Here is a 21,234-nt window from a genome sequence, read left to right as displayed (position 1 = left end):
TTTGCTTTGAAAATCCACTCATTTATTCAACAACTATTTATTGAGCCCTCTTTTATGACAGGTCTTTGGTTATAAGTTTTAGTGATGTGGAGTGAAACTCAACTCCCTACCTTCAAGGAGCTTACCTAGCTAATGTTTTTAATGCAGTTTCAAAATCCATTCAAATTGAATGATCTTTATTTAAAAAAATGATCGAAGCTTATTGAATCAAATATGCTTATTGAGATGTTCAATAACAATGTATTTAAGTAAATTATAGTACATGCAGAGCTGACAGCAACCTCGCATGAAGACATAGCTGTATCAATTGCTTACAGTCAGCATTTGTTCTGAATGGTGAGTGTTCAAGTTGTATTTTTTAAATGTTTATTATTTTTAAGAGAAAGACCTTGAAGGGGGAGGGGCAGAGACAGAGGGGGACAGAGGATCCAAACTGGGCTCTGCGGTGACAGCAGTGAGCCCGATGGGGACTCAAACCCATAAACTGCATGGGGGACTCGAACTCACGAACTGAGAGATTATGACCTGAGCAAAGTCAGACACTCAACTGACTGAGCCATACTGACTGAATAATACTATATTCTTACAATAAAGTAAGCTAAAGAAAAGAAAATGTTAAGAAAATCGTAAGAAAAAATATTTACAATACTGTAATATAAAAATTTGCATATAAGCAGATCTGCACAGTTCACACCTGTGTTGTCCAAAGGTCAACTGTATTTGTCCTTCTGTGTCTGACTTATTTAACATAACATCCTTCAGGTTCATCCATATTGTCACAAGTGACAGAACTTCTTTCTTTTTTAAGGCTGAAGACTATTCCATTATATGTATATACCACTTTTTCTTTATCTGTTCATTCACTGATTGACATTTAGTTTACTCCCATCTCTTGCATATTGTAAATAATGCTGCAATGAATATGGCAGTGCAGATATCTCTTTGAGATACTGGTATAATTCCTTTGGACATATACTTAGAAATGGGGTTGCACCAATTTACATTCCCACCATCAATATATAAGGATTCCCTTTTCTCCACCATCAATATATAAGGATTCCCTTTTCTCCACATCCTTGCCAACACTTATAAACAAACAAACAAACAAACAAACAAACAAACAATTTTATAATATTCATCCTGATTGGGGCGCCTGGGTGGCGCAGTCGGTTAAGCTTCCGACTTCAGCCAGGTCACGATCTCGCGGTCCGTGAGTTCGAGCCCCGTGTCAGGCTCTGGGCTGATGGCTCGGAGCCTGGAGCCTGTTTCCGATTCTGTGTCTCCCTCTCTCTCTGCCCCTCCCCCGTTCATGCTCTGTCTCTCTCTGTCCCAAAAATAAATAAAAAACGTTGAAAAAAAAAATTAAAAAAAAAATATTCATCCTGATTGATGTAAGATGATATTTCATTGTGGTTTTGATTTGCAATTCCCTGGTGACTAGTGATGTTGAGCACCTTTTCATACACCTGTTGGCCATTGTATGTCTTCTTTACATATGTGTATATTCAGTTCCTTTGCCCATCTTTTAACTGGGCTATTTGTTTTTACACTATTGAACTGTAGGAGTTCCTTATATATTTATTAACAGTTTATCAGATATATGGTTTACAAATATTTTCTACCATTCCATAGGCCGCCTTTTCATTTTGCTGATTATTTCCTTTGCTGCATAGAAATGTTTTAGTTTGATGTAATCCCACTTGTCTATTTTGGGTTTTGATGATTGTGCTTCTGGTATCATATTCAACAAATCATTCAGAAAGCTAATGTCAAGAAGCTTTGTACCTATGTTTTTCTTCTAGGATTTCTACAACTTCAAGTCTTATGTTTAAGTCTTTAATCCATTTTGAGTTGATTTTTATGCATGGTATAGGATAAAAGTCCTTTTTCATTCTTTTGCATATGGATCCAGTTTTTCCAACACCATTTGTTGAAAAGATTAATATTTCCCCATCATGTATTCTTGGCACTCTCTCATGCTGTATTAAATATTTAAAACATAACCTTTGAAAGGTCTATATGATAGAATACAGTGAAATCATTAGAAATGATTTTGTAGATGAAACAGAAACATAATCGTTAAAGATTACTGAATTTAAAAAGCAGATTGAAAAACAGTCCGTAGGAAATGATACCATTTTTTATTTTTTTAAATACATAAAAATAGAGCAGAGTTATATAAAACGTTGTTAATGGTGGTTCACAGAGTAAGCTGATTCAAAAATCACGCTTGAGAATCTGACAGATGGCAAGATCTCTGCCCAAAATTCCCACTCAGCTTAGATGTGCTCCTTTGGATAGAGTCTTTCCTGACTCTCCCAGTCAGAGGTGGGAGCCAATCCTCATGCCTTCAGAGCATTTGGATGCAGGCTCTACTACACCATTTACAACTTTGTATTTAGAGTAGGAAGTCCAGAGTCTTCATTTTAGGCTGGTTTGTATCTGACTCTATTTTCTGTTTAAGTAGTTCCTCAGGTTAGGGATCCTGGGGAGAAGAGCCTCTTTTTTCCTCTAGAGGTTGAAGTGCCAGGGACTTGCTTTCATAGCCTAGGTTCTTTTCTCACATATAACTTGCAAACAAGGAGTCAGGAGAAAAAGACCGTGAGTTCTCTCTCTAGTGGCTGTGGCTCCAGTAGAAGGAAGATAGAGCTCCAGGGTAATGGTAAAAGTGTACAGGATGACATTGGCTACTACACTGGACAGGAGTGGGCAGCAGAATCTGTACTGGCACAGCAGCTCATCTTTTCATTCTCTTAACAGTGATTGTTGTAGAGCAAGCATTTTAAATTTTGCTTAAAAACAAACAAACAGAGGGGCACCTGGGTGGCTCAGTGGGTTGAGCATCTGACTTCAGCTCAGGTCATGATCTCACGGTTTGTGAGTTCAAGCCCTGCATAGGGTTCTGTGCTGACAGCTCAGAGCCTGGAGCCTGCTTCGGATTCTGTGTCTCCCTTTCTCTCTGCCCTTCCCCCACTCCTGCTCTCTCTGTCTGTCTGTCTCTCTCTCTCTCTGCCTCTCAAATAAATGTTAAAAAATTAAAACAACAACAACAACAAACAAACAGAGGCGCTTGGGTGGCTCAGTCAGTTGAGTGTCCGACTCTTGATTTCTGCTCAGATCATGGTCTCGTGGTTCATGGGATCAAGTGTCGCATCAGGCTCCACACTGACAGTGTGAAGCCTACTTGGGATTCTCTCTCTCCCTTTCTCTCTCTGCCCCTCCCCTGCTCACACACACATACTCTCTCAAAGTAAAATAAATAAACATTTAAAAAACAAACAAACAAAACCCCAGGAAACTCAAAGCCAGAACTTTCATACTTTGAATTCAGGTTTCCTTCCCCAATCCACCTGCTACCATTTACTTTTCATAGTCCTCAAAAGCCACATGAACTGTGTTTAGGGCTTTTAGGTGCATTCAGTGGGAGAGATGGGATGGAGTATGCTTACTTTGTCATACCCAGAACCACAACCCATTCAAATATTCTCTTAAAAAATTCCTTTTCCATTGAAATGAACTTATTTCTATTGCTTACAAACAATAACTCTGGTCTAATTGTATAATTTATCCAACAAATGCCTGTTTTCCTAACCAGACTAAGAACTTCAAAGACAAGTTTGTAGTACTGGGCCCAGCACAGTGTTTATTTAATGAATGAATGAATGAATCTCACTATGGTAATCAACAATTATTGAAAGAACATGGTTATTTTTATAATCTATTTGTCATTCTTAGGTGATTCATTAGTTATGAGACTAATCTGTTTTCTCAAATATTACAGGCAAAAAACAATAATCCGGGTAATGGCCATCCACTGGTGTACCTAGAGTCCTCCTTTAATGGGGAACTGATTCTTTATGCATCCAAAAAGTGGTTCTGGTGAGGATTTCCAGTCACACCTCCCTCCTTTCACCCCTATGACCTAAGCAAGCCTACCAGAAGCCTCCACTAGGATTTTTCAAACTCAAACTATGGAAAAAGAATCCCATTCTTTGTGTTGGTAGGAAGCTGGTCTTTAACAGGAAAGAACAAAGAATAGATGGACAGAGAAGCACAGAAAAGAGATTCTGATTTGATTTCATTTCCTGTCCTTCCCAGATTGGTTAAAAGAGTTAATATATCCTCTGTTTTGTCAAAGGTAGTTTGAGGTGAGTTTTTATTTGTCACCAAAAGAGTCGTAACAAACGCAATCTGAAAGCTTAGGCTTCTTTTGAGCTTTCTTACCCTCATAAGCCCTTTCTATAAGTTTGGGAAAATATGTATTTTCAAAACACAATATGTAAATCCATGTCATATAAGTTTGTAGCATCTCTTATGTTTGAATCCTGCACCATGTCTTATCACTTTCCTGTTTCCATATTTACAGCGGTATGCTTTCTTTCTCTCATTTAAAAATTTCTCAATCCTTTTCACCAGTTTTTTTAAGTAGGCTCCACACCCAACATAGGGTTTGAACTCATGACCTTGAGATCAAGAGTTGCATGTTCTACTGACTAAGTCAGCCAGGTACCCCATTCTCACCACATTTCTGACAAGCACTTATTGACAAAAAAAATCTAAAATCTAGAATCTTGGGTTTTATTTTTGCCAGAATTTATTAAAATTATGATTTTTGTTGCCTACATAATAGTCAATATCTTAAGCTTGACTTTTTTCATGGAGATTCTTCAGAGTCCTCATAATTTGTTCTCTCTGTATAAATGTTATATATATTTTTGCTATCTTGTAAATAATTGTTAACAGAAACTCATTTCACTACAAAAAAAAAAAAAGGAAATGATATAGGGAGAGAGAGCGAGAGCAAGGAAGGAAGAAAATATCGAAATAAACTTCACATTTCAAAAAACCTTTTTTAGCTGCAGAAATCTTTTTTTTAAAGTAATCTCTGTTGGGGAACCTGGGTGTCTCAGTTGGTTACGTGTCTGACTTCAGCTCAGGTCATGATCTCCCGGTTCGTGGGTTTGAGCCCCATGTCAGGCTCTGTGCTGACAGCTCAGTACCTGGAGCCTGCTTCAGATTCTGTGTCTCCCTCTCTCTCTGCCCCTCCCCAGCCTGGATTCTCTCTCTCTCTCTCTCTCTCTCTCTCTCTTTCCAAAAATAAATAAACATTTAAAAAAGTAATAAATAAAAAAAAATCTCTGGGCCCAACATGGGGCTCAAACTCACAACCCCAGGATGAAGGGTCACATGCTCTACCAAATGAGTTGGCCAGCCTGCCCCTGTTGCAGAAATCTTAATCAAATAAGATATAATCCCATGCCCACAGGGAAAAAAATTAACACTGATCTATTTGAAGAAGAAAGTGAGTATAGCTTCTCATCTGCAGTACCCTACCATAGCCAAAAGGGGCCTCTGAGAAACTGGTAGGGTCCTAGAGCCTGAATTCCTAGGGGAAAGAAGTCTCTCAATGTCTGGAAAATGTTTATTTACCAATAGAATCAAACACTCCAAATAGAGCATTTTGCTTTTCTCACTAAAGGAAGATAGGTATTCAAGAGAAAGGATACTTAGTCTAAGAAGTCTTTAAGAGGGGCTCCTGGGTGGCTTGGTCTGTTAAGCATCTGACTTTGGCTTAGGTCATGATCTCAGGGTTCATGGGTTTGAGCCCTGCGTTGGGCTCTGTGCTGACAGCTCAGAGCCTAGAGTCTGCTTCAGATTCTGTCTCCCTCTCTCTGCCCCTCCCCCACTCATGCTATCTCTCAAAAAAAAATGTTTAAAAATTAAAAACAAAAGAACTTTTAAAGAAATTCTGGCTCTTTCAACATAAAAATACTAGTGGTGACACTAAGTGATACATCTTCACTGTCACAGAAATAATAAAGTATATCTGTGCTTGAAAGTTATGATTTCATGATATGTAAAGATGTTGCCCTGATAACTTAGTACCCAAAAATGAACAAGTTAATATCCTCAGTGACTTCAACTTATTTATTTACAAATTAATATAGCAGCCCTAATTTATCTCATGTATTTGCTAAGGTAAATGAGTAAATATAAAACTAACAAATAAGGGGTGCCTGAGTAGCTCAGTCGGTTAAGCATCTGACTTCAGCTCAGGTCATGATCTCACAGTTTGTGGGTTTGAGCTCTGCATGGGACTCTGCACTGACAGCTCAGAGCCTGCAGCCTGCTTCAGATTCTGTGTCTCCCTCTCTTTCTTCCCCTCCCCTGCTCCTGCTCTGTCTCTCTCTCTCTCTCAAAAATAAATAAACATTAAAAAAAAAAAAAACTTAACAAGTTAAGACTGTATGTAAAATTTAGGGTCTATCTTAAAAAATACCAACATGTTGCGGCACCTGGCTGGCTCAGTTGGTGGAGCATGTGACTCAATCTCAGGGTTGTGGGTTAGAGCCCCATGTTGGGTATAGAGATTACTTAAAAATAAAATCTTTTTAAAAAATACCAACATTTCAAAGTGAGAAAATCAGCCTGAATAGCCTGCATCAGCTTTTTAAAGAATTCATGTGCTGTGCTCACTTCAGCAGTACATATACTAAAATTGAAATGATACAGAGATTAGCATGGTCCCTGAACAAGGATGACAGGCAAATTCGTGAAGCATTCCATATTAAAAAAAAAAGAAAGAAAGAAAGAAAGAAAAAGGAAAAAAAATTCATGTGCTACATTCTTGACCCTGAAACAACTTTTTTTTTTTAATTTAATTTATTTTTTAAATTTATATCCAAGTTAGCTAGTTAGCATATAGTGCAAAAATGATTTCAGGAGTAGATTCCTTAATGGCCCTTACCCATTTAGGCCATCCCCCCTCCCACAACCCCTCCAGTAACCCTCTGTTTGTTCTCCATATTCAAGAGTCTCTTATGCTTTGTCCCCCTCCCTGTTTTTGTATTATTTTTGTTTCCCTTCCCTTATGTTCATCTGTTTTGTATCTTAAAGTCCTCATATTAGTGAAGTCATATATTTATCTTTCTCTGACTAATTTCACTTAGCATAATACCCTCCAGTTCTATTCACATAGTTGTAAATGGCAAGATTTCTTCTTTTTGATTGCCAAGTAATACTCTATTGTGTGTGTGTGTGTGTGTGTGTGTGTGTGTGTGTGTGTGTACATCTTCTTTATCCATTCATCCATCGATGGATATTTGGGCTCTTTCCATATTTTGGCTATTGTCGATAGTGCTGCTATAAACATGGGGGTGCATGTGTCCCTTCGAAACAGCACACCTGTATCCCTTGGATAAATACCTAGTAGTGCAATTGCTGGGTCATAGAGTAGTTCTAGTTTTATTTTTTTGAGGAACCTCCATACTGTTTTCCAGAGTAGCTGCACCAGTTTGCATTCTCATCAGCAGTGCAAAAGAGATTCTCCTTCTCCACATCCTTGCCAGCATCTGTTGTTGCCTGAGTTGTTAGTGTTAGCCATTCTGACAGGTGTGAGGTGGTATCTCATTGTGGTTTTGATTTGTATTTCCCTGATGATGAGTGATGTGGAGCATTTTTTCATGTGTCAGTTGGCCATCAGGATGTCTTCTTTGGAGAAGTGTCTATTCATGTCTTTTGCCCATTTCTTCACTGGATTATTTGTTTTTTGGGTGTTGAATTTGAGAAGTTCTTTATAGATTTTGGATACTAACCCTTTATCTGATACATCATTTGTAAATATCTTCTTCCATTCCGTAGGTTGCCTTTTAGTTTTGCTGATTGTTTCCTTTGCTGTGCAGAAGCTTTTTATTTTGATGAGGTCCCAGTAGTTCATTTTTGCTTTTGTTTCCCTTGCTTCCGGAGAAGTGTTAAGTAAGAAGCTGCTGCGGCCAAGGTCAAAGAGATTTTGCCTGTTTTCTCCTCAAGGATTTTGATGGCTTCCTGTCTTACATTTAGGTCTTTCATCCATTTTCAGTTTATTTTTATGTATGGTTAAGAAAGTGGTCCAGGTTCATTTTTCTGCATGTCACTGTCCAGTTTTCCCAGCACCAGTTGTTGAAGAGACTGTTTTTATTCCATTGGATATTCTTTCCTCTTTGTCAAAGATTAGTTAGCCATATGTTTGTGGGTCCATTTCTGGGTTTTCTATTCTGTTCCATTGATCTGAGTGTCTGTTTTTGTGCCAAAAACAACTTTTTAAATTTTTTTTTTAACATTTATTTATTTTTGAGACAGAGAGAGAGAGAGAGAGCATGAACAGGGGAGGGTGAGAGAGAGAGAAGGAGACACAGAATCCGAAGCAGGCTCCAGGCTCTGAGGTGTCAGCACAGAGCTCGACGTGGGGCTCGAACCCACAGACCGTGAGATCATGACCTGAGCTGAAGTCGGACGCTTAACCGACTGAGCCACCCAGGCGCCCCCAAAAACAACTTTTTAAAAAAATATATTTTTTAATGTTTATTTATTTTTGAGAGTCAGTGAGACAGACTGCAAGTGAGGGTAGGGGCAGAGAGAGAGGGAGACACAGAATCTGAAGTAGGCTCCAGGCTCTGAGCTGTCAGCAGAACCTGACATGGGGCTTGAAGTCACAAACCACAAGATCATGATGTGAGCAGAAGTTGGATGCTGAACTGACTGAGCCACCCAGGCACCCCTTAATACATTTTGTTGTTTATTTATTTATTTTGAGAGAGAGAGAGAGAGAGAGAGAGAGAGAACAAGCAGAGGAGGGGCAGAGAGAAGGAAAGACAGAATCCCAAGCAGGCTCCATGCCATCAGCCACAGAGCCCGATGCAGGACTCAAACTCACCAACAGTGAGATCATGGTCTGAGCTAAAATCAAGAGTCAGATGCTTAACTGACTACACCACCCAGGTGCCCAACCATAAAACAACTTTCATCTAATTTCCCAACTGTGATGATCTGAAAAGATAACAAATTAAAGGGCAGAATTTTAGGCAGAATAAACATCATTACTTGAATATTGTATTTCTCTAAGAATTCCTTTTCAGGGGGGCCAGAACTGTGGCAGCCATATTCAAATCTGCCATAAGTCACATTGACAACTAAGAAATAAAGAGCAATTATTAGCTGAGCTATAAAGGCAAGAGTGCTAATATGCTAAAATAGAATTACTTGACTGTTAGTATTCCATTTTGTTTCCTTCAGAAAAGATGAGCTGTCACATCCACTTGAAAGGTTTGCATACCTGTCACATTTGTCTTTTGCCCTTTTCTTTTTCTCCTCAAATTGTTCCAAGAGGCCCTTTGATTTTCCAACTGACAAAGGAAGAGGAAATAAGCCTCTATCATTTGTATTTCCTCCAAATAGCTGGGGTTTTGTCTGGTATTTTGTGAAAATACTTGGTTCACTCTGTTAAATGAAAAAAAAAATCATAGCATTTCATACATGCAAATATTTATAGCATTCACTATTTTCTACATAATATAGTCACATTTAAGTGTAAACAATAACATTAAAAAACAACATGGCATGTAGTATTTCCTTTTTATTCCATATTCATCAGAAAATCATATTAAAGAAACTCTTTTTATTAATAAGGTTTATGCCTTACCAGCACAGAGATATTTAAAATATCAGCTAATTGGAGTGCCTGGCTGGCTCGGTCAGTAGAGCATGTGACTCTTACTCTCGGGGTCATGAATTCAAGCCCAATGTCAGGTGTGGAGCCTACTTTAAAAAATAAATAAAAATAAAATATCAGCTAAGATGGCTTAAAATCAGTTGCACAGGGGTGCCTGGGTGGCTCAGTCAGTTAAGCATCCAGCTCTTGATTTCGGCTCAGGTGATGATCTCACGGTTTGTCAGTTTGACCCCCACATCAGGCTCTATGCTGATAGTGTGGAGCCTGCTTGGGATTCTCTCTCTCCCTCCCTCCCTTTCTCTGCCCGTCTTCCGCTTGCTCTCTCTTTCTCTCTCTCTCTCACAAAATAAACTTTGAATAACTTAAAAAAAATCAGTTGCACAAATTTGAAGGCAATAACTGAATTATTTATGCTGTCTCTGAGATATGTTAAAGTTTTCACATTAATAGGTTTAACTCAATTACTGTTGAACTAAATTTAATAAATTTCACATGGACTGGACAGTAGGCATGCTGGCATATGGCAAGCCATTTCCTGCATTTGAGGCAACACTTACTCTGAAACATTCAGGGAGTACATATACTCCTTCATATCACTGGGTACCAATTTTTGTATTGAAATACTTATCTGAGAGCATACTCTACTATCTTAAAGCACTGACTTAATCTTATCCATGGAGTCTCTGTTTGATGCAGGTTAAGTCTGTATATAAAGTTAAATATAGTTTTAAACCAAAATAAATAAATATGTAAAAATATTTCTGACCCACTAAAGAAGACAGGCTGGGCTCAGAAAATTGAGGACTCACGAGACTCTATTCTTGATTCTGGCCCTTATTCATTAACCAAGTCCTCAGAATCCTCATGTCCTTCTTCAAGGAAATAATGTAGCATAGTAGACTAAAATCCACAAAGCATCTAAAGTTTCTTAGGAAAAAATGTCCATATAAAATAAAATTTATGTTACCTTATTCCTATTTTTCTAAAGCTCTTCTTTCTTACGAAATTTTCACAAACAAAAGTATGTCTTAGAAAATGTCATGCAGGGGGCACCTGGGTGGCTTACTTGGTTAAGCATCTGACTTCGGCTCAGGTCAAGATCTCATAGTTTGTGAGTTCGAGGCCCACATCGGGCTCCATGCTGACAGCTCAGAGTCTGCAGCTTGCTTCAGATTGTGTGTCTCTGTCTCTTTCAGTCCCTACCCCACCCACCCCTGTCTGTGTGTGTGTCTCTCTCTCAAAAAATAAATAAACATTAAAAAAAATTTTTTAAAGAAAATATCATGCAATATTTGGCTCCCTCTAAGAGGGTCAAGGTACTGGCAATATTCTATATTGCTTTAGTAATAGAAGAAACTGCAAATAAATATTTTTTTCCATTTCAGACTACCAAATCTGATCCCAAGACTACCGGAGTACTGAATCACCAAACAAGCACAAATCCATTTAGAAGAGTAATCCTTAGAGATGTATAAATCTAAAAAACAATCCAACAGAATAAGTCTTTATAGCTTATCTCCATAATGACTATGAAATGCATGCAGAGAAACTGTGGAAATGAGACTCACGTCCAGAGAATTCTGTTGTGACTGTTTTGGGTGGCTCAAGTAGACACCAGAGTCCAAGGGTGCTGACAGAGTCTCTGAACTTTCTGGACAGAACTGCGATCCAAAGAGGAACTGGGAATCACTGAGACTGGAGTGATCAGTCTGATTATTATTCCAGCTAGAGGAATTAGTGGTCCTGAAATTAAGCAAGAAAAGAAAAGTATAGCAAGTAGACAAACATCCTGAACAAATGAAATCATAATTCACAACTATTCATTTCAGAATATCCTGGGCAGAGTACTAGTTTGTTCTGATCTAATCCCCTGAACACTGCCAGCACTACCCACAAAGAAACACAAAGAAATTCTGAATGTCAGACATTTTGATTATAGCAACTTAAGAACAATCCGATGGAAATTCAAACATTAAGGACTGACACTATTACTTGTGGTACAAGAGCACTGTGGGCTATGACACCATTTTGGAGATCAAAGTTCCTGAAATCTTTAGGGATTAAAAGAACATTATCTTTCAAAAAGTTGAATCCATTGGGGCGCCTGGGTGACTCAGTCGGTTAAGTATTGGATGCTTGATTTCAGCTTGGGTTATGATCTCACAGTTTGTGAGTTCAAGCCCCATGTTGGGCTCCGTGCTGACAGTGTCAGCCTGCTTGGGATATTCTCTCTCTCTCTCTCCCAAAATAAATAAATAATTAAACTTTAAATAAAGTTGAATTTGTTAATCACTAAGGGAATAAAGTAACTGATGCATTAGTCTGAAGTAATAAGCTAGATTTACATATAGCCACATGGATAAGTCTCAAAAATGTAATTTTGAGCACAGAGAGTAAAAACTGAATGAACTCACATATCATTTATATAACCTTTTAAATATACATCATAGCACACCAAACAAGTATGTAACTGTGTATAGACGTGTACAGAACTCTCATTAACTCTCTTAGAGTATGCCTACAGGGAAGGAAGGGACCAGAATTAGAGGGAGAGTAGGAATCATAACAGAAAAAACACAGGACAGCTTAGTTATGGACTGAATATTTGTATCCAAATTATTATGTTGAAGTTCTAATTCCTAAGGTGATAGTATTTGGAAATGGGGTCTTTGGGAGGTAATTAGGGTTAGACATGGTCATAAGGGCAGGCCTTCATGATGAGATTAAGGTCCTTACAATAAGAGATCCCAGAGTTTGCCCTCTCTTTAAAAAAAAAAAATTTTTTTAATGTTCATTTATTTTTGAGAGACAGAGACAGAGCACAAGCAGGGAAGAGGAAGATAGAGGAGACACAGAATATGAAGAAGGCTCCAGGCTTCAAGCTGCCAGCAGAGCCTGACGTGGGGCTCGAACCCATGAACCGTGAGATCATGACCTGAGCCAAAGTTGGAGGCTTAACTGACTGAGCCACCCAGGCATCCCTCTTTTTTTTTTTTAATTTTATGTTTTTATTTATTTTTGAGACAGAGAGAGAGAACATGAGCAGGGGAGAGGCAGAGAGAGGGGGAGACACAGAATCTGAAGCAGGCTCCAGGCTCTGACCTGTCAGCCCAGAGACCAATGTGGGGCTCGAACTCGCAGAGTGTGAGATCATGACCTGAGCTGAAGTTGGACGCTTAACCGACTGAGCTACCCAGGCACCCCCCTTTTTTTTTTTTAAGTTTATATATTTATGCTTTGAGAGAGAGAAAGAGAGAGAGCAGGGGAAGAGCAGAGAGAATCCCAATCCCACTGACAGTGCAGAGCCCAATGCAGGGTGGAACCCACAAACTGTGAGATCATGACCTGAGCCGAAACCAAGAGTTGAATGCTTGACTAACTGAGCCACTCAGACACCTCTCTCTTTCTCCTTCATGTAAGGACACAGAGAGAAGACAGTTGTCTGGAAACCAGGAAGGGAGCCCTCATAAGAAATTATCTGCCTGGCATACGGTTCTAGGACTTCCAATCTCCAGAACTGAGGAAATAAATTTCTATTGTTGAAACCATCCAGTTTAGGGTACTTTGTTATGGCAGTCCATCAGACTAATAGGCCTCATCCAGATTGAAGAATATGATCAACTCAGATTTTTGCACAGGAGGATCCATTAAAAATTGTTTTTGAAACAAGGTGGTATTCCCTTTCACACCTTTAGTGTCTTATTCTTGCTTGCTCTAAGTACTTCCAGCTGTGGACTTCCAACTTGCTTCCCACAGATATATACATTTAAACCTCACATATGGGGGTACCTGGGTGGCTCAGTCAATTGAATGGCCAACTCATGATCTTGGCTCAGATCATAATCCCACAGTTTGTAGGATCATGCCCCGAGTCCGGTTCTGTGCTGGCAGCCCAGAGCCTGCTTGGGATTCTCTCTCTCCCTCTCTCTCTCTCTGTCCCTACCCTGCTTGTGCACATTTGCATGCGCTCTCTCTCCTTATCAAAGTAAATAAATAAACATTAAAAAAAAAGAAACATCTCAATAACAACTTGGGTTACTTAATGCTGTTGTGTAACCTAAAAAAACATGCTTTTCATTAAAATGCACAAACACAAATCATTCCTTTTAATAAAGCTAAATTAAAGTAATTACATAGCATATAAGTACATAATCCAAGCCAACATATATTAATGCAAGACAAAAAGAAACTCTAATAATTCAGCACAGGAAAGAGCAATTATTTTCACTCATAGAACCATTTTCTAAGATTAGCTAAGGTAATGGGCTGCACACATATATTATAATATGGGTTGCATAATCGTTGCTCAAAATAGCTTAAATAGCTCTCTGTGACTCCCCTCTTAGGTTAAAGAGAATAATTAGCTGTGCTGGATAAAAAAAAACTGTGAGCTTCCAGAAACCACGTAGGATTTACATCTTAAAGCTAGGATCTGGAATTTAACAAAGATTTTCTCTGTATCAACTGAAAGCATTTTTTTTTTCTTTTTGAGAAATAAAAAGCACAATGCTCTAGGTTTTTGCTGAATTAATAACTGTCTTCAGGAAGGTATTAGGAAGAAAAGAAACTAATAATAAAAGCATACCAAAAGCAATTAAAAATCCCTTAAATATATACTAATTCTGGGGCACATCCACCAAGTTAGCAATGGCAAGTCCACTGCATGGCTGATGGACACCAATATAAGTACCTCAGTGGAGTAGTAGAAAGGGCAGTATTTCAGTGAGCCTTGTCAACAGCTGGAGTAGCTCTTAACTCCACAGTACCTACAAATGGTACCACACAAATGAATACGTATCTAAACATTGTCTTGATTTGATCCTTGCTGTTTCAATAGAAATCACTCCAACTGAGGTGAGTTTCTAGATTGTTAGGCCATTTCTAATTCTCACAGGCCTCATACTCCAGAGGCCTAGTTCTGGACACAGAGCCACTGCTCAATTAACACAAATAGCTAAGTTGACATTGCTTTTATCATCAGAACATAGGCGGAGGGGCGCCTAGGTGGCTCAGTCGGTTAAGCATCCGACTCTGGATCTCAGCTCAGGTCTTGATCTCCGGGTCGTGAGTTCAAGCCCTGCATTGGGCTCCATGATGGGTGTGAAGCCTACTTTTAAAAAAAGAAAAGAAAAGAAAATAGGCAAAAGGAAAAAGACAAATATGGGAGAGTGTAGTAGTGAAGGGAAAAGAAGGGGAAAAAGCTGTATGAAGTCACCCTATTACTAATAAACTAATAGGAAAGGTAGCCTTTTTCAATGAAATCAATACAACTATAAGACCTTCATTAAGTATCAGAGTATATAACTTACCCAGAACCTGAGGGAATACTGAGCATCTCTTTGATATTCCAGACGTTAAAATTCATTTCTTATGGTTAGCCCTATTAAAAAGAGAGGAATATTAATTTAAAAGGTTAAGTATAACTTTCCCCCCAAAGATGACTTTACTGGTGACTGTTATATATGGATGAGGACATTTCAGCAACTATATTCCCATTCAATTGGTGGTGAAAATTCCCATTACCTATGTGTCAGAAACAGGTATTTTGGGGGCACCTGGCTGGGTCAGTCAGTGAAATGTGTGACTCTTGATCTCAGGGTTGTGAGTTTGACCCTCCACACTGAGTGTAGAGATTACTTAAAAATAAAATCTTTAGGGGGTGCCTGGTTGGCTCAGTCGATTAAGCATCTGACTTTGGATCAGGTCATGATCTCATGGTTCATGGTTTCGGGCCCCGAGTCAGGCTTTGTGCTGACAGCTCAGAGTCTGGAGCCTGCTTCAGATCTGTCTCTCCCTCTCTCTCTCTGCCCCTCCCCCACTCACACTCTGTCTCTATCAAAAATGAATAAACTTTATGGGGTGCCTGGATGGCTCAACTGGTTAAGCATCCAACTTCAGCTCAGGTCATGATCTCACAGTCTGTGGGTTCAAGCCCCACGTCAGGCTCTGTGCTGACAGCTCAGAGCCTGGAGCCTGCTTCAGATTCTGTGTTTCCTTCTCTCTCTGCCCCTTCCCTGCTCGCGCACTATCTCTCTCAATCAAAAATAAACATTCAAAAAAATTTTTTAATGAATAAACGTTAAAACATTAAAAAATCTTTAGGGGCACCTGGGTGGCTCAGTTGGTTAAGCATCCAACTCCTGATTTCAGCTCAGGTCATGATCTCAGCTTGTGGGATTCAGCCCTGCATCAGGCTCTGCACTGACAGCAAGTAACCTGCTTGGGATTCTCTCTCTCCCCCTTTCCCTGCCTTTTTTTCTCTCTCTCAAAATAAATAAACCTAAAAAAAAAAAAAAAAAAGCAGAGTTGGGATAACTGAATAGCTACATGAAAAAAGATTAAGATTGGATCTAGTCCTTTCACCATACACTACAAAATATCCAAATGGATCAGAGATAATATAAAAATGAAATCATAAAAGAACCAGAGGGAAAGCTGATGCAACTTCAGCTCAGGTCATGATCTCACAGTCTGTGGGTTCAAGCCCCACGTCAGGCTCTGTGCTGACAATTCAGAGCCTAGAGCCTGCTTCAGATTCTGTGTCTCCCTCTTTCTCTGCCCCTCCCCTGTGTGCTTGCGCACTCTCTCTCTCTCTCTCTCAAAAATAAATAAACATTAAAAAATTTTTGTTAATCATAGAGACTGTTTTCTTTTGTATAAAGGTGGTAAAATGCAAGTATAATAATGTACTCTGTTACTGAGGCTGGAAGGAAAGAGGCACTTTCAAGCACTTCTGCTGGGAAGGCCTCTGTGGAGGAGAATTTGGCACTATCTAGAACATTTACAAATGTATTTACTGTTTAATCCAGCAATCCTACTTCTAAGGATTGGGATCTATGCCAATAATACTTTGACAGAAATAGAAAATTACATATACACATGTCTCTTCAATACAATACCATTTATAATAGCAAGACCATAAACAACTCAATACCCATCAGTTGGTGAATAGTTGAACAAACTATGGTATATTCATACAATGGAGTTTTAAGGAACTGTTAAAAGGAATATATACTCTTGTGTATATAAGATATACTTCAATATACTCTGGGAGTGACCTCCCAGAATATTGCTAAGCACAAAGAAAAAAAAAAGGTAAGGTGAAGAATAGTGTATGTGGTATGCAATATTTCATCCAAAAATGTCAAGGGAACATGAATATAAATAAATATACACACATAGCAATGTGCTTATTTTTTTTTTTTTTTAAGTAAGGAGAGAAGAAAAGCAAGGAGGAAGAGAGAGAGAAGAAAAATAGATAAACTGAAAACCAACAAAAACGTTTACCTTGGAGGGCAGAGATAGGGTGGAGAGGCTAGAAATGAAAACTAGACTTCTCCAACTGTAGCAGTTTTTACAGTTTCAACTTTAGAATAATGTAAATACTATAATATAAGTACATATAATCACATAGTCACAAAACGAAATTAAATAAAAAATGGGAAAAACCAAGCAATTCCTACAAAGGAGCAAAATGGAACATACAAGTTGGTTATTGAGCCCCACAAGGAGGGTCTATTTCCAGTGCCTCTAAATATGATACTTTGATACCACATCTCTAGTGAAGTGTAGCCTAAAGACAAAATGAACAGTAAAGGAATCTGTGTGTTTTCAGCAATCATAGTTAGTAAAAAATATATATATACATATATATGTATAATATACATGTATATAGACATACATGTAATATACATATATATATACATGTAGCATCTATCAGAATACAGCAAATCAATAATATATTAATGTAGTCATTGGGAATAAAAATTTTCAGTGTATGAGAAAAGAGATAGAAATACAAAATAAGGTTAGGCAAAAATCCTACAATCCTAGGTCTGAAATAAATAGAAAATTATTAGTAATTCTTGATGTACAATCTTAGCACCCAGCTTTTGGTCTTGAAATACCATTCACCACTAAAAGGAACCAGTTTTGGGGCAGAAAATGTACAATTTGAGTCTGGGATATCTAGTCCCAGAGAACAAGGAAGCTATCAAAGACTACCAGGGCCAAAGATTACTGGAGAGCTAGCTTAAAGGGCTTCCTCTGTTAAATTTATAGTTTTTAAAACCTTCATCAGTCACTTTGGAAGATACGCAACCACCTTATTATTTTGAAAGCTGGTAGGGTACACAAAAGAATCATTTCTCTTACCTTTCTAGAAAGACGCACTTCAAAGTAACCAACATATAGATGTGAGAATGTTCTTTATAGAAGTATTTCAGCTAATAAACACAGAATGAATGGTACAATTAGATTATTACCATTTTGGAGGTGCAATGAAAATAATGGATCTAGACAATGATCATAAATGGCTGTTTAAACCATGAGGTGAAAGGTAATAGGAAACTTTATAATGAATAGATCAGGCTGAAAACACCTAAACCCTTCAGTTGATCTTTTATTCACAAAGACAGAAACCAGCCCTAGTATGAGCCTCTTGATGAGGTTCAACAAGAGGTGCCAAGCATTACCAAAGAAGTAAGTATACTTGCCAAAAATATTGATCCCTAATCTAATTAACCTTCTAGATGTAAGGACCAGTATACAGAAAATACAGTGGTTAAATAGAACCAGTGGAATGGAATCAGCAAAATCCAGAGGGGTTAATCCTACAGTTTAAATGATCATATTCCTTTAAAGCATAAGAGGCAAGAAAAAAAAGAGATGTGGGAGACTATAAATTAGAAGAGATTTATGAGCCACACCAACCAAATACAATGTGTTTGGATCCTGAATTATAAGAAAGCAATTAAGAAAATTTAAACATTGACTAGCTACTTAATGATATCAATAAATTGTTACTTTAAGTGTGGTAATGATATTGTGGTTATGATAAAAACAGAGTCCTTAGCTTTTATACATACATAAATTTTAAATGAATAAAATAATCTTCAAAACTTTTGTTTTGCTTTAAAATAATAGAGATGGATTAGGGGACCTGGAAAGGGGTACAGACTGCCCCTAGGTTGATAATTGTTGAAGCTAGGTGATGGGTACATTGGCATTCATTCATCCAATGATTTCTACTTGACATGTTTGAAATTTTCCACACAAAAAACTGATGTATGAATTGGTAAATGCCTGTATTAGCTGACAACACCCAACATTGTTACCTCCAGCCCAGACCCCTCTCCTGAACTTCAGACTCCTATATTCAAGTGCTGGCCTGACATCTCTACTTGGGTGACTAATATGCACCACAAACCAACATGTCCAAAACTAAGATCGTCATTTTTTCCCCCAAAACATTCTCCACCTACAGTCATCCTATTCCAGTTAACAGCAACTCCATCTTTCTAGTTGCTCAAGCCAAAATCTAAGAGTCCTCTTTGACTCTCTTCTCACATCCAGTCTGTCAGCAAATACTATGATTCCTTCAAACATATTCAGAATCTGTCCACTTTAAGTTCCTTCTTCTATAGGTTTACCAGATAAAATATAGGATGCTCAAATTTGAACTTCCCAAATATTGCCCAGGACACACTTGTACTAAAAAAAATATTGTTTACCTGAAATTCAAATTTAACTTGGTGTCCTGTATTTTTATTTGCTAAATCTGACAACTTTAGATTCAGAGTTCCTCTAACTTTAAGTCAGATCATGTTATCCCTGCTCCTACCCTACTCCAATACAAGCCAGAATTCCCATGATTATCTCTGGTGTCTGCAATCTCCCCTTAGCCCTGCTTTTTTCCATCTACACTCCATTCCACACTTCTTATGGGGCTTCTCACTGCTGCTTTCCCTTGCTGGGCACACAACCAGCTTCAGGCCCCTTTCCCATACTGTTTTCTCCACTTGGTTCACTCTTCCTTCAGATTATCAGCATAATAGGCCAAACCACATCCACTACCTCCAGGGGTTCTCTCAAATTATTCAAAACTGTAGCACCTCAATAATCAATGTTTCTTCTCTGCTTTTTCTCCAAAGCATACCATTATTCTAATACACTATATATTTTTAAAATTTACCTTGTTTTGTCTGTCTCAGCACGCACATCCAAGCCTACAAGAATGTAATGTTAAGCTCTTTGAGGATAGGAATTTTTGTGTTCGGTTCACTGCTATATCCTCAGACTCTAGAAATTGTGCCTGGCACATAATAGGTGCCCAGAAAATATTTACTGTTAAATCAGTTTTTTTTTTTTAATGAGAACTAAATTAGGACAATAGAGCAAAACTTTCCAAGTATCCACAAATTTAAAAATACATATGATTTGGTTTTAATTATTACATTTCAAATCCCTAGATCTGCATAGACTTATTACATATTTAAAAAAAGAGGAAGAATTGAAGTAAATCTAGGATTCCTGACTCATGTTTACTTATTTCTTTGATAGTCTGAGCTTTTTTCTTCCATCAACACTTCAGAAATTCTTCCTTCTAGAGTCTTGATTTAGCATCTAGACAATTTTACATACATCACTACAAGACCATTATTACTACATCTAGATGTAAATCCTTTATCATCTTCCATTTCTGTTTATGTTGAGAAAGGAGAATAATTTATGCAGTATGTGGCTTGGGGTTTAGAATAACTATGCTCCTGGTTCCAGACCAAACTTACTCCTAAGAGATTTCTTAAATGTTGAGAAAATCCCATGGTTGCACCCTTGCCTATGTCTAAGGACCACATGGGGCTTGATGTGCTCAGCCTCAGGTTTATCTGTTCTCTATGCATTTACCTGTCACCATGCTACCTATTATAGGCTTTAAATTCCCAGAGGGCAGAAATCCCATCTGCCTATACCTATCCTTGTAGATGCTAGCACACTAGTAATGAAGTAGTAGTCATTCTTAGGTAGGACACTAGGTAAATGAAAACTGAAATGCACACATTACAAACTTTCAAGGGCAGGGTTCTCTCTCCCTCTCATCTCCCAATCCTATTAGAAGAAGCATAAAAGCAGAGGAAACGTTTAAGTGCATGCAAGGTATACAACTGTCTCCCTAGGAAGGGCACTGGCAAGGAGTTAGACAAGGGAGAAACATGTGTGAAGAGAATGCCCTAAGGGGAAGTACACCACCGCCATCATCTGACCCCCATCTTCAACACTGAGACTCCTGAGGCCACAGTGTGAGGTCCTCCACGTGCTCTTCTGGCTCCTCCACTCGGTCACAGAAAAAAACAGTTCTCTCTCTCAGACTTTGTGCCCCTTGGGCCTCGACCAGGCCCTCCTAAACCTCATACGACCGTCCACTCTCATCTTCAGTCTCTTTTCAATTAGGAGACACGCTATGGGCTCCCAGACTAAATCATTCAGATGTCCTTTCCAGAGGCCTCCAAGGGATACTGCATAATTATAAGGCAAATCCCAGTTTCCCGGGTTCCTGTTCACGCTTTCTGGGCCGATTCTCTTTCTTGCGTCTCCTAATCCCAGACTCGGGATGAGAGGCTGTGGACACCCGGGAATCTGACGAAAACAACTCCAAAGGTGAGCACAGAAAGTCTCCTTGAAGAGCCAGAGAGGTCTTCCATCACAGAGAAAGAATGAATGGCTAGGAATTCCAGGACAAGGATCAAGTTGGACAACCCGGCGTCCCGAGAAACTCCTCGACGTCGCCAGAAATCTCGAACCTGTACTCAAGGCCCCCGTATGGCTCCCGGACCTCTCCACCTTCACCCCCTCCCCCTCCCTGCCCTTCCAGGCCAACCCCCCCCCCCCCCCCCCCCCCCCCCCGCCCCGCGCGCCTCCACCTCTGAGGGACAGCTCGCGCCCCACCTGGGGCGTCTCTGATCTTACCT

The 21,234-nt window shown here is 38.9% G+C and overlaps 1 protein-coding gene and 1 non-coding gene across 2 annotated transcripts in view; one reads left to right on the top strand and one right to left on the bottom strand.

The window, feature by feature from the left end:
• The window catches only part of IHO1 (interactor of HORMAD1 1), a 33,423-nt gene extending 14,197 nt beyond the window's left edge, over positions 1-19,226 (bottom strand). Inside the window, exons 1-4 of the mRNA XM_019416809.2 lie at positions 17,642-19,226; positions 14,797-14,867; positions 11,056-11,230; positions 9,092-9,255 (exon numbers count right to left, since the gene is read on the bottom strand). Coding sequence (XP_019272354.1) covers positions 9,092-9,255; positions 11,056-11,230; positions 14,797-14,852 — 395 coding nt within the window. The 5' untranslated portion in view covers positions 14,853-14,867; positions 17,642-19,226. The remainder of the gene's footprint in view (positions 1-9,091; positions 9,256-11,055; positions 11,231-14,796; positions 14,868-17,641) is intronic.
• On the top strand, positions 6,470-6,573 carry LOC128775737 (U6 spliceosomal RNA). The gene has a single exon (XR_008420717.1). It is a non-coding gene; the product is annotated as a U6 spliceosomal RNA (small nuclear RNA).
• Positions 19,227-21,234: the final 2,008 nt, after the last annotated feature.

The sequence above is a fragment of the Panthera pardus genome, unplaced genomic scaffold (assembly GCF_024362965.1).
Source record: "Panthera pardus isolate Hobbes unplaced genomic scaffold, ASM2436296v1 HiC_scaffold_8, whole genome shotgun sequence".
In the NCBI taxonomy this organism is placed as follows: domain Eukaryota; kingdom Metazoa; phylum Chordata; class Mammalia; order Carnivora; family Felidae; genus Panthera; species Panthera pardus.
The sequence above is the reverse complement of the archived record's forward strand: the minus strand, read 5'-3'. Positions and strand labels throughout refer to the sequence as shown.